The sequence below is a fragment of the Rhododendron vialii genome, chromosome 6a (assembly GCF_030253575.1).
Source record: "Rhododendron vialii isolate Sample 1 chromosome 6a, ASM3025357v1".
NCBI classification, from domain to species: Eukaryota; Viridiplantae; Streptophyta; class Magnoliopsida; order Ericales; family Ericaceae; genus Rhododendron; species Rhododendron vialii.
In genome coordinates this window covers 1,040,894-1,055,399 of record NC_080562.1, presented here as the reverse complement: position 1 = coordinate 1,055,399, position 14,506 = coordinate 1,040,894, and the positions used below count along the sequence as shown (strand labels likewise).

General features: G+C 37.5%; 2 protein-coding genes across 5 annotated transcripts; one reads left to right on the top strand and one right to left on the bottom strand.

Annotated features, from left to right (window-relative positions):
- Positions 1 to 770: 770 nt before the first annotated feature.
- Positions 771 to 5,846, top strand: LOC131330853 (uncharacterized). 4 transcript variants are annotated; one of them, XM_058364588.1, is made up of 8 exons: positions 771 to 897; positions 1,006 to 1,144; positions 2,218 to 2,304; positions 2,424 to 2,504; positions 2,665 to 2,796; positions 4,339 to 4,557; positions 4,824 to 4,916; positions 5,400 to 5,846. In XM_058364588.1, the coding sequence occupies exons 3-8, from the start codon at positions 2,272 to 2,274 to the stop codon at positions 5,559 to 5,561; spliced, it is 720 nt and encodes a 239-aa protein (XP_058220571.1). In that variant the 5' UTR covers positions 771 to 897; positions 1,006 to 1,144; positions 2,218 to 2,271; the 3' UTR covers positions 5,562 to 5,846. The 4 variants fall into 4 exon arrangements, 3 of the variants coding, with proteins under 3 accessions (XP_058220571.1, XP_058220570.1, XP_058220569.1); XM_058364587.1 differs by having other exon boundaries at positions 777 to 1,144; XM_058364586.1 differs by having other exon boundaries at positions 786 to 1,144; positions 2,215 to 2,304.
- Positions 5,847 to 6,297: 451 nt separating this feature from the next.
- LOC131330851 (pentatricopeptide repeat-containing protein At1g76280) lies at positions 6,298 to 14,313 on the bottom strand. The gene is made up of 14 exons (XM_058364585.1): positions 13,960 to 14,313; positions 13,812 to 13,872; positions 13,388 to 13,436; positions 12,545 to 12,735; positions 12,134 to 12,241; positions 11,548 to 11,730; positions 10,576 to 11,100; positions 10,346 to 10,441; positions 10,054 to 10,227; positions 9,448 to 9,675; positions 8,519 to 8,662; positions 8,229 to 8,417; positions 7,926 to 8,045; positions 6,298 to 7,250 (listed from the first exon to the last, which is right to left on the bottom strand). The coding sequence occupies exons 1-14, from the start codon at positions 13,965 to 13,967 to the stop codon at positions 6,840 to 6,842; spliced, it is 2,487 nt and encodes an 828-aa protein (XP_058220568.1). The 5' UTR covers positions 13,968 to 14,313; the 3' UTR covers positions 6,298 to 6,839.
- Between the last annotated feature and the right edge of the window lie 193 nt (positions 14,314 to 14,506).

Sequence of the window (14,506 nt, the reverse complement as noted above, 5' to 3'; positions counted from 1 at the left end):
TATGATTGACCTTCCTTACTATTACATGAATCCCTTTTTAGCCATTAAATGAGGTCCATCGGATCAATTAACCCAAATATGAGTAGCTGAAATTTGTGTTCATTTAAAACATAAACAAACATGTAGAAATAAAAGGTAGAGATTCATATACGAGGAATATTCTCTCAAGATATTGAGCTTGGTTATTATTATATAGACTACAAATGAATGATTCCATTTATATGATAAATAAAATTTCCCAATCAATGAGGTGGTGGATAATAGACCAATAATGAAGGAAGAAAATAGACTATCAATGCACTTACATCGTCAGTCAATACTCCTTATCAACAACTCTACACTTTTATGAAATATTGTATCTTGTCTGGTCAATTTTTATACTACAAAGATAGTCATTGTTTATCAACGTTTAAACTAAGATACATATTTTTCAAATTAATTACTGTCCATCACGCGTATATTAGCATCTTTTTCATGATAAATAAAAATAACCGAAGCATGGCAAACCTATTTATTGCTTTTCCTCATTTTGTAATTCATCTACATGGGAAGATAAGTTTTCTTTCTTTATTCTTTTGGATTTTGGGTATGATTTTTACGATGTACTTCTTAAATGGTGGAACTGAAGGATCTAAAACGAGACCTATTGTAAAGTAAAGGATTCAAAGTGTATTTTTCTCTAATAAGCAAAGATAAAGTCCCGGACGATCAATCACAGCCGTTCATCTCTCTACTCTCTTTCTTCAGCGGGCCACTCTTCTCACCTTACATATATAAGCTCACACCCTCTCCGAAGCTCCCCTCTCTCTCTCTCTCTAGCTGAGGTATCGCCGGGAGAGAAGATGATAGGGTTTTAGGGACGAATTCTCTCTTTCCATTCAGAGTGGGTTTCAAAATGTCGTCTCTGACAGTGAGACTGTCATTATTTTCACAGTCTCTTTCTTCTTCTTCTTCGCCCGTTCTCGTTTCATGTCGAAGTAATCGGTTGTGTTCTTCTTCAACCAGATTTCCGAGGAAGATAAACAGTAGAGGAAGATTCACTTTGAGAGCTACTTCTTCCGATTCTCCTCAGTACAACAGCGCAAACAGCAATGGAAACAGCACTCCTAACGGCGGCGATTCTAAACCCCCAAACGGCAGTCTGGTACTTTCCCCTCTCTATACGTGTGTACTACTAGACGTCCGGGCACATACGAGGAAAAGTGAAAATCTTTAATTGAGATTAATCCGTAATGGAATATACAGTAACTTTTTCTTTCTTGGCACTTGGCAGGTTCTTTAGGCAGTTAAAGGGGTATTTAGGAAATTAACACTGTGTTTGGACCTTAAAGAAAGAGAAGAGAAGAGAAGGGGAGAAGAGAAAATAATTAAGAAGGAAAGTGGAAGAATAGGATAAGAAAAACGAACCGAACAATGGAGGTGATATTTTTTTTGATTTTCCCAAGTTTTTCTTTTCTTTTGCCTGAGTTCCAAACAAACCCTAAAGTGCGAGTCAGTTGACTGACGTTCACACCAAAAGGCATGCCCTTGTAATAGTAGTTGACTCCCTTGCTTGGGAATCATGAAGGCTCATTTGTGTTAACGTGTTAATCTAGCGAGCTTTCTTTCTAGTTTCTAGGAGCTATTGTGGACAGTGGCTGCAGTAAAATTCACTCAATTCAGCTGTGCAGTAAATTTGCTCATTGCTTTTCTCTTGAACTCATATAAAAATATTTTAAGAATAAGGAGCGGTTTGAATCAAGATGATCTGAAGTGGTCCCCACTAAAATTCAATGAATCATTAATACGGAGTTGGGTGTTTTGTCCTACAAATTCTGAACAAACTCTTACTTATATCGGATGGAGCTAATCTCTGAAGCTTCAATCACTTTTTTGTCCGTTGCTTCTGGCATAAATACCACCAAACAATACACTAAAGAAGTGTAGGTTTTAAGTTAGCTCAATCTGATACCGGCAAGGGTTTCTTCAGAATTCAAGGATGAAACACTCAATTTCATATTAATGATTTATTGAATTTTAGTGGGGCCCATTTAAGATCCCATAAAGATGAATCAAAACCTCTCCTTATTCTTAAAATATTCTTTTATGGGTTCCTAATTCTGTGGGCTCACTCAATTCTAGTAGAAGAAATTTCCTCATGTAATTCTGTGGGTTAATTGCTAGAGTTGTACTTGGTTGGAAGTTTGACATTCGTTTTACAAATTGTGAAAATAGCAGAAGAGCAGGAAGGATATTCTGTTGGAGTATGTGAAAAATGTGCAGCCAGAGTTCATGGAGTTGTTTGTGAAAAGGGCACCCCAGCAGGTTTCAAAACTATACCTTTCTTGTGGCTGTCTCATACCTTACAGTGCTGCACTGGACTAATTTAGCAACCTTATGGAAGGACCTAGTGGTGACAGTTTTTCTTTTTAAATTATTTTTAGGTAGTTGATGCTATGCGGCAAACAGTAACGAATATGATTGGAACACTGCCTCCTCAATTCTTCGCGGTGACAGTGACCACTGTAAGTATATACAATCTCCCAACACTGGCATTCCCCCCCCCCCCCCCGCAAAGTTAGGCACTGGCATTCTAGCTGATTGAATTTTGGTTGGCATGAATTGTTTTTCTAGGAACCTTAGTATTTTGGTTTGCTATAAGTGGGATTTTTGGCATTCATTCAGGTTGCAGAAAATCTTGCGCAGCTCATGTACAGTGTTTTGATGACTGGATATATGTTCAGTAATGCACAATATCGGTTAGAATTGCAACAGAGTTTGGATCAAGTTGCTCTTCCCGAGGTTGAAGAGAAGAAGGTGTGCCATTCATTTACGCATTTCTTTTTGTTTATCATTTTGGAGTTTAATTTTCAGGAAGGTTAGTCGTTCATTGTCCTCTACTTAGTTTTAAAATTGTACTTGTTTCTATCTTAAGAACTAGAAGAACTCTGGTTGAGGTACTATAGTAAATCTATTCAATTGCTAGCTTCACTTCCCTCCCTCAGCTAGCCAAACCATTCAGCCCCTTGAGGATAGTAATTTCCCTTGTTACTATAGGCCATAGTTGTTAAAAACCTACGATACACGATATGTATCTTACGATTTGTATAGTCTCATTTGGAGAACGATACGTATCCCATCATGTATCCTTTTTGTATAAAAATCCTACGATACGACCGCGTATCTTATGATTTATACGCGTATCCTATTTCTATACGTATCCTACGATTACTTATTCGAAAAAATTCGGACATTATTTCAAGAAGCGGAACCCCAAATGCATTAATCTAAGCTGTTTAATCTAATTATGGCATCTTTCAAACCCTTTGATAGAAATTCAACCTCAATGTAGGTCTTGTATAAAAGAAAAAACAATATTCGATTGTATTTTGTCTTACTTTTCTTTTCCTAACAAAGAGAACATAAAGCCTTAATGTAATAGGTCCCAGCTGAGAGACTTGAAATTTTGCATATTAATTTTTTTTTTAAATGTAAGCATAGTTTGTTGGTGTTATTTGGTGTATCTACTTCTTAATTATATTTTAATTATGATTAACGTTGTTGAAACATAAACTAAATGACAAACCCCAAATATGATAGATATTATCGAAAAAGATATAAATATTGAGTTTTTAGAAACTCTAAAATATCTAGCTCTAGAAGCTCTAGAATATCCTTGTGAAATATCTAGAGTTTTTTTGTGAGAATTATTCTTGTATGTAATTCTAGAATTACCTCAAAGTTTATCTTGTATGAAAATATCTTTGTACTAGAGTCTTCATAAAGTAGTACAAATAGGTATGAGTTCTAACCATTTTGTACCAAGCCAAAAAAAAGTTTGAGTTCAAGTGGAACACAAATACTCTCCTTTTCCATCCTTGTCTTTAGTATTCTCTGTCTCCCAAAAATATTCTCCGACTACACAATAGAAACTCCTACTCTTCTAGCAAGCAAACGTATCTCAAGATACGTATCTCGATACGAACGATACAAGTGATGAAAAAATGATACACGATACGTATCCCGATTTGAAAACATTGCTATAGGCCTATAATATTGACGTTTAAACACTATGTTCCTTTGCTTGATCAGTTGATCTTATAGATTGATATTCCACCACTTGGAGGAACATTTCATTTTTATTGGAGTACTTTTGTGAAGGATCTAATAAAAAATTGGAGTGGTTTTAATTTCGTATCTAACCATTGTCTTGTTGAATTATCTAGCATAAAATGAAAGACGGTTATATATCCTTTAACTTTTCCCCTATGTGTCGTGGTGCTATCTACATTCTCACCCATCCAATATCTTGTCCAAATCTTATCTGATGAGGTTTTTAACGGGCTCTCATGACTATAGGATGTGCCAGATTATGCACCGGGTACGCAAAAAAAGGTCTCAGGTGAAGTTATAAGGTGGAATAACGTTTCCGGAGCTGAGAGAATAGATGCAGTGAAATATATTGAGTTACTTGAAGCAGAAATTGAGGAACTCAATCGTCAAGTAGGAAGAAAATCTGCAAATGGGCCAAATGAATTACTGGACTATCTCAAGTCGCTTGAGCCCCAAAATCTGAAGGTGAGACCTTGTTACCTTCTCTGGAGTGTGAGTTCTAGCATTAAGCCTCTGGCATTGTTTATTGATATGCCTGTATAATGTTCTAATCAATTTCTATGCTGCCATAAGTACGTCCCAGTTCCCCATGTTAGGTCACCACTTCTAATTAATTTCTATGCTGCCATAAGTACGTCCCAGTTCCCCATGTTAGGCCACCACATACCTGAACTATTTGTCAGCCATTATTGTCTAATATGCATTTTAATTTCTTGACCGATGTTATGCAGGAATTAACGAATACTGCCGGTGATGATGTTGTTCTGGCAATGAACACATTTATTAAACGTCTTTTGGCTGTTAAAGATCCTGGACAAATGAAGGTTTAATTTATGTTGTCTTCTTGCTCTTCTCTGCCTTTATCTGATGCCTTCTTATACCGAGTTTTGACTTCCATTTTCCATCCATGCTTCATGTGCTCCCAACCAAAGGCTTCCAAGTAGTAGAGTGAATGTCAGACCAACCTATAGAAAGCGCTAATCGAATTATGTTTATTTTCTTGTCAATCAACTCAAACCATACATGTCACATACTTAACATGCAGATTTTTTTTGGAGCATAACATGCAGGTTGCAACTAAAGATGTCTGAAAACTAATGAATGTCACTTGTTCTCTATTTTTGAACTGCTTGATTTTCTTAACAAAGACAATCAGATCCATCATTTGAGTGCCCTTTCCATTGAACTTTTTGGTTTGTTAGATGATTGTGATAGTTTTTTCGCCCTCATTGGGTTGGACTTTTGTTCTCGAAAATTGGATTTCTTGAATTTGTGACATTTTTTTCCCTGGTATTTGTTATTTACAGACAAGCGTGACGGAAACTAGTGCGCCAGAACTCGCAAAACTCCTTTATTGGCTGATGGTGGTCGGATACAGCATTCGCAACATTGAGGTTCGTTTTGATATGGAACGAGTACTTGGCACTTCACCAAAGCTTGCGGAGTTGCCTCCAGCCGAGAATATTTAGGCATCTTTTTAAACTGAAAATGAGCAGATTAACAAATTGGAGCACTGACAACGGTTATCAGGGGAGCCTATCTTGGTTGAAAAAATTACTGAAAGGAAATACATTTTTTTTGCTATTTCTCTTCCTTCTGTGTTCCATCGAACAAAATAGAAAATAGGAAAGACCAGTGGATTGGTGGTTAGTGGATTTAACCATCTATACTTATTGAGGACATTCATATTGAAAATCCAAATCTGTAACATACTAGTATTGCAATATGTTTTTTTTCCCCATTTCTGGGGATTATTTGATGTTGGTAATGCATTGTGAATCTCATAGACTCCCCGTATGCTTATCAAGAGTTGGAGGCTGAAAACTTCAATTAACCATATCATCATGGGTAATTTTGTTACTCTTTGTGAGTGCAGAAAGACCCCTCGAAGGTCTGCCAACTTTGAATGCACAACTGTAAGATCACAGATACCAGCAACTGCTGATAAGTCATATTCAGTGGGTTAGTAAGGACTGCCACAAGAGTTGTACAAGAAGCCTTTGACTTGGAGTGAACAAAATCGAAACTCCAAAAAGGACGATGGTATAATGTTATGTATGAACAAGAGACTGCTAAAGAGAAGGAATGTGTTGAATAAAACAATATGTCCTCAGGAGATTTCATTGCTCGCTTAAGAGGGCCTCCCACAAAATACGTTATTCATGGCTGGTCTTCCTCCCAAAGGGCTCCAGAAAGAGTTGAGAGTAAATTAAAAACCAAATCATGTTATTGCTCAATTGACAAAGTTATTGCATCCCTCTCATTACCATACGCGAGAAAGCAAAGAAACCAAAACTGAACTAACATGGCCTCACATTCTAACTACAACATTTTACAACGAAGCTGTTCTCTCTTCAGATGTAATCTGAAAAATTACAACATAGACCACAAGAACCACTCCACAGCCTACAAAAGCACCATCTTTACCAAGTCGATAGGCTAGTCTCCCTGCACCATACTGTAAGATCTAAGACTAATGAAATCTAGGAATAATTGAAATTGTCCAATAAGCATTTAACCTTCTCATTTCCTGAAAAATTAGCTTTGTTGGCACGAGGTTTACAGAACCTAGGATTTAGCATGGTTCTTTTATGTCTATTATAGGACCTGTGTTACTATCTGATTAACCAAAATTGGAAGGAGTTAGGCCCCATGCCCTTTTCTGAAAAAGGGCCCTTACCCGGCAACAAAAATCATTTGGGAACTCCAAACCAAGTTTAAGCCACAAAATCACGTCACCTTTAAATTCATACGGCAACACCTTCAGCATTGGCATAATTACTTGACAGTCTCCTGGCCCATAGACTTCGGTTAGGAAGCCATGATATCTCGAACCCCAGTGTAGCACACCATCTTAGGTACAAGAGGGCAACGGCAAGATTCTCATTACAATCCTTGAAAAGCTCTAGAATGCGTGACTCGGCTTCCATGTCTTCAGAAAAGATGAAGTTTTCCTCATATTCAGTTCTCTTCTCTTCAAGGATGCTATCTTCCTCAGAAATCATCCGCATACTCAGAACTTGCAATGCTTCTATAGCTGTGCTGATGTAATCATGGTTTACATATGCTTGAAACACATAATAACATGTTGATGGGTCTGGCTGAACCTTTTTTTGGTGCATCTGCTGGGCAATAAGCTCAATTACATCAATTCTTCCCTGACAGCAAAAAAGAAAAAGAAAAAGAAAAAGAGAGGCAGATTGAGGAACTGTACATCTGAGCATAACACGCACATAGGCCACAAGTGGATGCGTGTAACTTACCCTGAACTATTTGGAACTTCCCCCTATAAGTGGCACCATCTATCTTTTATTTGTTCAGCCAGAGCATAATGAAAATGTCAAGAGAACTTGGGAATATATGAACATGTGATGATATTTCTAATAGGTGTTGAAAGAACTCACTTTTTTGCAGAATTCCGAAATGTTTCAGTGCTTTTTGGCATGTGTCATTGGAACTTAGGATTCCACCAACATTTTGCCTGGTCTACTAGGAAAGAGAAAAGTTCCGGCCGTTGCAATGGAAACAAAATGAAATTTTGTTCCTTGACTACGGTCTACACAAACAGGACCATATATATTGCATTTTACACCGACGTAGGGTGTGACATTTGGACGCGAGATCAAAACAATGTAGCTCCATCGAAACTAACATGGCAAATGAAGCTACAGAATACAGATGGAGTGATGGATCATTGCATCTATATACATGGTTTCATTTATAGACAACCGATGGTATGGTATGCAGCAGTAGGTGAACTTATAGAGGTTGAGAGCTTCTACTTACTAGTGAAGGTATAGGTAACATCAACATCTTTTCAGAAGAACCAATACCTTTTCACATGCTTCCCGAAGTACAGTGTTGAATAACAATACATCAGATTGGATCCCTTCCAAGCTTCCTTGGTCCAGAAGACTTAATGCTTTATCAAAATCACCATTCCCCAACAGAATCTGACACATGCAAGTCTAATATATGAAAACTGACAATTTCTAGGTCAATTTAAAGGTTCTGGAGTAAATCCAACAAAAGTAATAATAAATTCTTTACTCTTGTCAAAAGATGCATATGACTGCACCATTTTTGTGGGATGCCGACAAAGTTAAAACCCAAGTGGTTGGAAAAATGAAGAATACCTTTATAAGGGCGGTGTATGTTACTGCTTGTGGATAGAACCCATCACGCAACATCAGAGAAACTAGTGCACTAGCAGATTTGAAACATCTTACAATGCTGCAGCAATCAATCATTATGTTATAAGTTGCAGCATCTGGCAGAAAACCACATGATTTCATAGATTTGAATATATCAACCGCCATATGACTCTGGATTCAAAGGAAAATAATATGGTTAGTAACCAAACTTAACAATAAATATCATTTGGAGAGGATGCTAGAGAATATTTGCATCTGATAGCGAAACCTACTTCGTTAGCCTCAACAAGAGAATGCAACACTATATTATAGGAAGCGGTTCCGAGACAAGAGTAACCACGAGAAAACTGATTCTCTGCCACACGTAGGTACTGGATGAGCTCCCTCACCATCCCCTCTGCTCCAAGCGCTTTTAGCTGAAGAACCGAAAAGAAATTAGCGCCATGCGCACTGTTTTGACCTCATATATGTCAAGTATAAAACTCAAAGCATAATCTGCCTCATGGCCCTCACATAGAACAGATTATGATTCATTGTCCACATAAATCGGGAATTGAATAAGGAACATGATTCAGGAAAATTTCTAAATCTTATTCAAACTGACAATTCCTAAATCTTACTCTAGGAACCAAGGATTCAGAGATTTTTTTTTTCCCAGAGAGATACTTATTTTCAGATTATTATCTGCAATAGAATGCATACAGGATCAAATCAACTAGCTGTATCACTTTTATGTGAAGGAGGATTCTCACAAACACACATCACCACACATACCACAAGGCAGTTCAGGCTACGATACCATATTACACTCCCATTCCATGTGGACCATAACGATTATGGCTTTTTTGCCCACAATTTATGACTATAAAAACACATTCGTACTGAGAAAGTATGTGACCTCACTTTGCCCAAGAACTTTTACCAAACTGATGTGGATCATAGGATGTTAAAAAGTAGACCTGGATTGTCAACTACTTAGCAGTCCAAGATTCTGGCGTAAATAGACAAAGTACTTAAAGCACAATCATGGTCCTGATAACATGAGAGAAGTACCATAACATTGAAAAAAATTCCCACAAACAAGCTGAGCTGAAAAAGAAATCAGTAAGACAAAAAACCCATGCTATCACAAGTTTCAAATTCCAATAATTCAAAGCTCTTTGAGGACACCTAAGTAGTAGCTGGCACGGAAGTAACTTACCAAGTTCCTCATTGACCAATGGCTATGCTGAATGCCATTTTTCACCATATCCATTTCTATTGCATGTATCCTTTTGGCAACATCAACTTGTGATAACATATTGCCTTCTTCATAGGGTGCATTCACATTACCAAACAATGAAAAAAGCAGCTCATATGTCCTGATATTTGGCTGGAGTTTCATTTCTTTCATTTTAACCAATGCATGAACAGCACGTTCAGGTCGATCCTACAAGATAACAGTGTGATTTTGCATTAGGAACCATTAACCATTTGACTTTTATTTTTAGTTTTACTCCGGAGTTATTCTCTTTCTTAATTTTTTTATAGTACAGAGTGAAAAGTTAGAGCTCCTCTAAGGAAGTGGTAGCCGTTCCAGTACACAAAAGAGTGGTTAAGGCATTGGAGTTCTTTCAAGAATATGCTACCCACTTATAATTTAATAAAGAAAAAGGGCCGACATTTGAAAAATGTTTACCTACCAACCACGGTGGCCTGTTTATTGGCTAGTCAAAGGAGACTGCGGTTGGCACCACCTATTCTTTCATTTCTATACATATGTACCACATATTCTTGCTAAATTAGAGGGAGGGGGAGTACAACTCACTAGAGTGTCACATGCTTTGAGAAAAGCATTATAAGGATGTACAGAACGACTTTTGGAAATTTGATCCAGCAGAGCCTCAGCTAAATCGAGTTCCAACCCTTCGCTGCAACCAACTGCAATGGTTGCAAGAGTAGAATCGTGTGGCTTCAAATTCTTGCATTGCATCGACTTTAGCTGCAGAGAGAGGAAGGGTGAAACTGAATAAGTCGGATAATGTTTGCTAACTCAAATGCCATAACATTTTATTCATGAACAATGAACAGCACAGCCTTTATGGACTGGTATATCTTACAACTTCAATGCCATCATGGAAACCTCTTTCGGAAACAACTGCTCTTATGAAGCCGTCATATGTACTGCTTGATGGTTCCAAACCCATATTCTGCATCTAAACAAAATAGAGCTCAAAAAAGTCAATTAGGGGAACATGACTAAGTTCAAAAATCTGCATTTACTAATAGGAAAGTAAAAGATTAACAAACACAACAACTTAAAACAACTTCAGCAAGAAAATTGTGATACCTGTAAAATTAATTGCTCTGCCAACCTGCAATTTGGAGACCGTGCACAAGCATGTATCACATCATTAAAAGACCACCTCAAGACCTTCATAACAGATGAGCCATGACATTTCCTCATCATACTTTGCCCATCATTCTCAGCTTCACTCTTTTTTGTGAAGAAAGTAAAGCCTTGCTTATTGTTACTGGCACAAGCCTCCATTTCCTCGGTGTTTATAAAACCAGAAAGTTCAGGATCTTCATTCTCCTCGCTACATCTCTTCAGGTCCAGCTCAAAGCTCGAAGGTATAGGAATGTCCAGTCTTAGAGTGAACAACTTTCCCTCAGCTGTTTTCCCGACAATAAAGCCTCCCCGCAGAACCATAGACACCATGTGTTGTAAGGCAATATAAGCAGCTTCCAGATCTCTCAACATTGAGAAGGCCCATACAAACTTTCGAAGAGAAGTAATGCTAGGACTATAATATTTTATGTACTCCTTCCAAATTTCATGGACAACAGGGAGATTTTCCTGCAAAACTGCAAGCTGAAAGAATTTAATTTAGAATTGTAACCAACGTGATGTGGTGTATTATTAAACTTCTCTATTATTACCATATTTCCTCTTTATTTGTAATGGGTTTTGTAGGTACTGCATTTTTATTTATTGATTAGAAGGGGGCTCTACTAGGTACATAGGGTGCTTTCTACCTTCCCTGAATAAGGCAATAGGCACTACTTATTTGTATCATTTCATGTCAGGAGAAAAAATGATCCCCCCCGATTTTGAATGTTTTATCTCTTCTAAAAAATGTGCTTGAGTAACAAACAAGTACGAAACCAAACCAAGTCAACTGAAAGTTTAGATGAAACAGTTGAAGGCAGAAATTTCCAACAGAAAATAACCAATATAGACTGTCCAAACTGAAACTGCTCCTGGAGACAAATAGTCACCACCATCACCAAGTAAAAATTAATCTTAACTATTTCTAACCTTGAGAAGCTCTGTGTATGTTATTTCATTCTTCCCCACCATTCGACGCTCCATCAAATCCAAACATTCATTGGCACGACTTACACTTTGAATTCGAGCGCAGCCTCCCAATAAGTTATTGTACATATACAAAATAGGATACAAGTCATGGTCTTTCTGAAGCATATCCATCATATTTAATGCCTGATTAAAGGATCACAAAACACAGAAATAAGATAAGTACATTCCAACAAACGAATAGAAAAAGGAAAAAGAATATAAAAAGGACTGAAGCTAAAATAAACTGACATATTTTGAACTTCAAAGCACTAATGCCCAGGATAATTGAATATTACTTCATCAGGGAAAAAATCCCAAACGTGTCTACCAAACAAGCCAAATATTGCATCATCTTGATGACGAACTTATTGCATTCTTTTGAAGGTGAATCCGATCAACAAAATATCCAGTATGAAAAAATTCTAACATTAAGAGACCATATACACTGAGGTATGAGGGATAATGTAAACTTTTAAACTCAATGAAAGCAAAATAGCCGTAAAGTGACAATGAAAATATGCAAAATATATGTAGAAGGTTGTCATACCTCCTCTAGGTAACCCCCCTTACAGAGTGCTCGAATAATAAGAAGGTAGCACTTATCGTCCAAATCAACATCTTTTTCACCCATAGTTCTCCAAGTTTCCATCACAAACTGCAGGGAAAAGAAATAACTTCAACCTTTATTCCACAATTTCATAGTTTGAGATAGTCAAACTCCACACGAGTGACTATGAAAGCTCTATTTCAATTTAGATAATGTAGGAGGACTCAGTTTCACTTGAAAGTGAGGCAAAACTGAAGATATAGTCCAGACTCTCAAGGGCGTACTATTAAAATGCATGAGCAAAGAGTGAAAATGAATTCATTATCTTATATTCCAAACTCTGCATGCCCCAAGCACAGAAACCATAGACTGCAGAATAGCCTAAGGGAAACTATTCATTCTTGAGCCTACCAGTGGATCTGTTGAACGTGCACAGTACTCAAGAATATAAACAAAATCATTGGCTGTCAATTCAATGTTTCTGCGGCCAATATCGGATAGTAAACTGGACGCTCTGCTTCTCTCGCCTAAGCAAAGTGCATTGACAATCTGCATCTGCACAGAGCTTACTGGTTCCTTCCCATACCCTGATGAACGATGACCTGAAATGAAGGCCAAACAATCTATGAGATTCCTCGAAACATGAGAGGCTATTTTAACCATTTCTCATTTGTGTATGGTAGGCAAACTTATTTATCCTAACAGAACTTCACCAATTCATGCCGAAACGTAAGAAACTATGGAACACAGATATAGAAACAGGACACAAATTTGGTACAAATATGACTTCACCAATAAACCTCTAAGAATACAATATAACACGGCCAAGGTCCATCTGTAAAAGAGGTCTCTGTATGATTCTTTAAATTGTATCACAGCATTAATTCAAGAACAGTGAGAAACCAATTCAGCAATTAGGTATCAATTCAAGAGCCACCAGAACAGATAGCGTTTGAAGTTTGAACGACAGCTATGCACATGCTGACATGCGACCCACTTGCGATACTGTAATAAGGATTCGTCAATTCAACTACTTAAAATCCAATGCCATACAAGAAATGTTAAGACTCACAGACTCCATTCACAACCCAGAGTATCCGAATGTTATATGATACTTCTTTAACAAAGATAATTAAATAGGCACGTATCCGCGAGTATGCGAGGAGTATTGGTATCGATGTGGATTCAACTCCCTTCAATAAATATCCTGTTCCACAGATGAGAAGTGATCATGCTTTCTGAAATGAATAATACCACTTAACGCTGAGAAAGTTTGCAACGATTCCAATCGGCCACCAATTCCCTGCACGATACCATCAATATATTTGGCTTTGTTTAGTTCTTGAAGAAGACAAAAGAACAAAAACGGGCTTCGTTTGGGACACGGGGAAAGAAACGGAAGAAGAAGAGAAAGTCCAAATATTTCCCCTCCCATTATTCGGTTTAAGAGAAACAACAAGAGAAAATGCCAACATAAAGTATCAAGCATAGTAAAACTCTCTCTCTATTTTCCTCACATTTTTATTTCTCAACAATTTTCTCTTCTTTTCCCTTTCGTTCGACATGTTCCAAACATAGAGGAAATGAAATCCTCACAAAAGGATAATTTTTTTTTTCTTTGCTTTTTCACATTCGAAAGAAAGTCTAACAACAGAAAACGAAAGGAACAATTAATTACACAGTGAGGTGCCTTCGATTTCCAACACGAGCTTCCAATTAACCGCAGAGAGATTTTCAGTCTGTGCAACAAAAAGAAAGATTATCATGTCAGTGCTCGTGACCTATTCTTCGTGATAAGCATAAGAAAAAAATCCACTAACAGTGACCTGCGCATGCTTTGGGACTTGGTAACTCTCTCAGTAAGCACAACGAATGCTTCGACCTGATGTGGAAACCCTTAGGCCCATTTTGAGCGGCGGAAGGGATGCTATCGTTAGGAGTGAGCTAGCATGACTTCACGGTGGCGAGGTTGTGCACCCGAGGAAGAAGATTACGACGGCAAAAACGACGGAGGAATGGGCTCTGGGTATTCACCGTGGATCCAAACAACGGCGGCGGCGGCAAGGTTCGGTTATGGGGAGGCGAGGGATCAATCTGGATTTACCGTTTGCGTTGGTTTTAGAACCATTTTTTTAAGTTGTGTATGGAAATTGTCTGTTTGGAACCCATGAAAAGAAAAAGAAAAAGGAAGAAAAATAAAAGAGAAGGAAATGAAAGGGAAAATTTATTATTTTTATTTTCTTTACTTTTTATCTTCCAATCAAATAACGGAAATGTCAGGGACAAAGAAAAATTAACCCGAAACTACTTCGAAAAGATTAATTAGTGGTTGAGATTCACTTTGATGTGTGCGACACAATTATCAAAGTGATT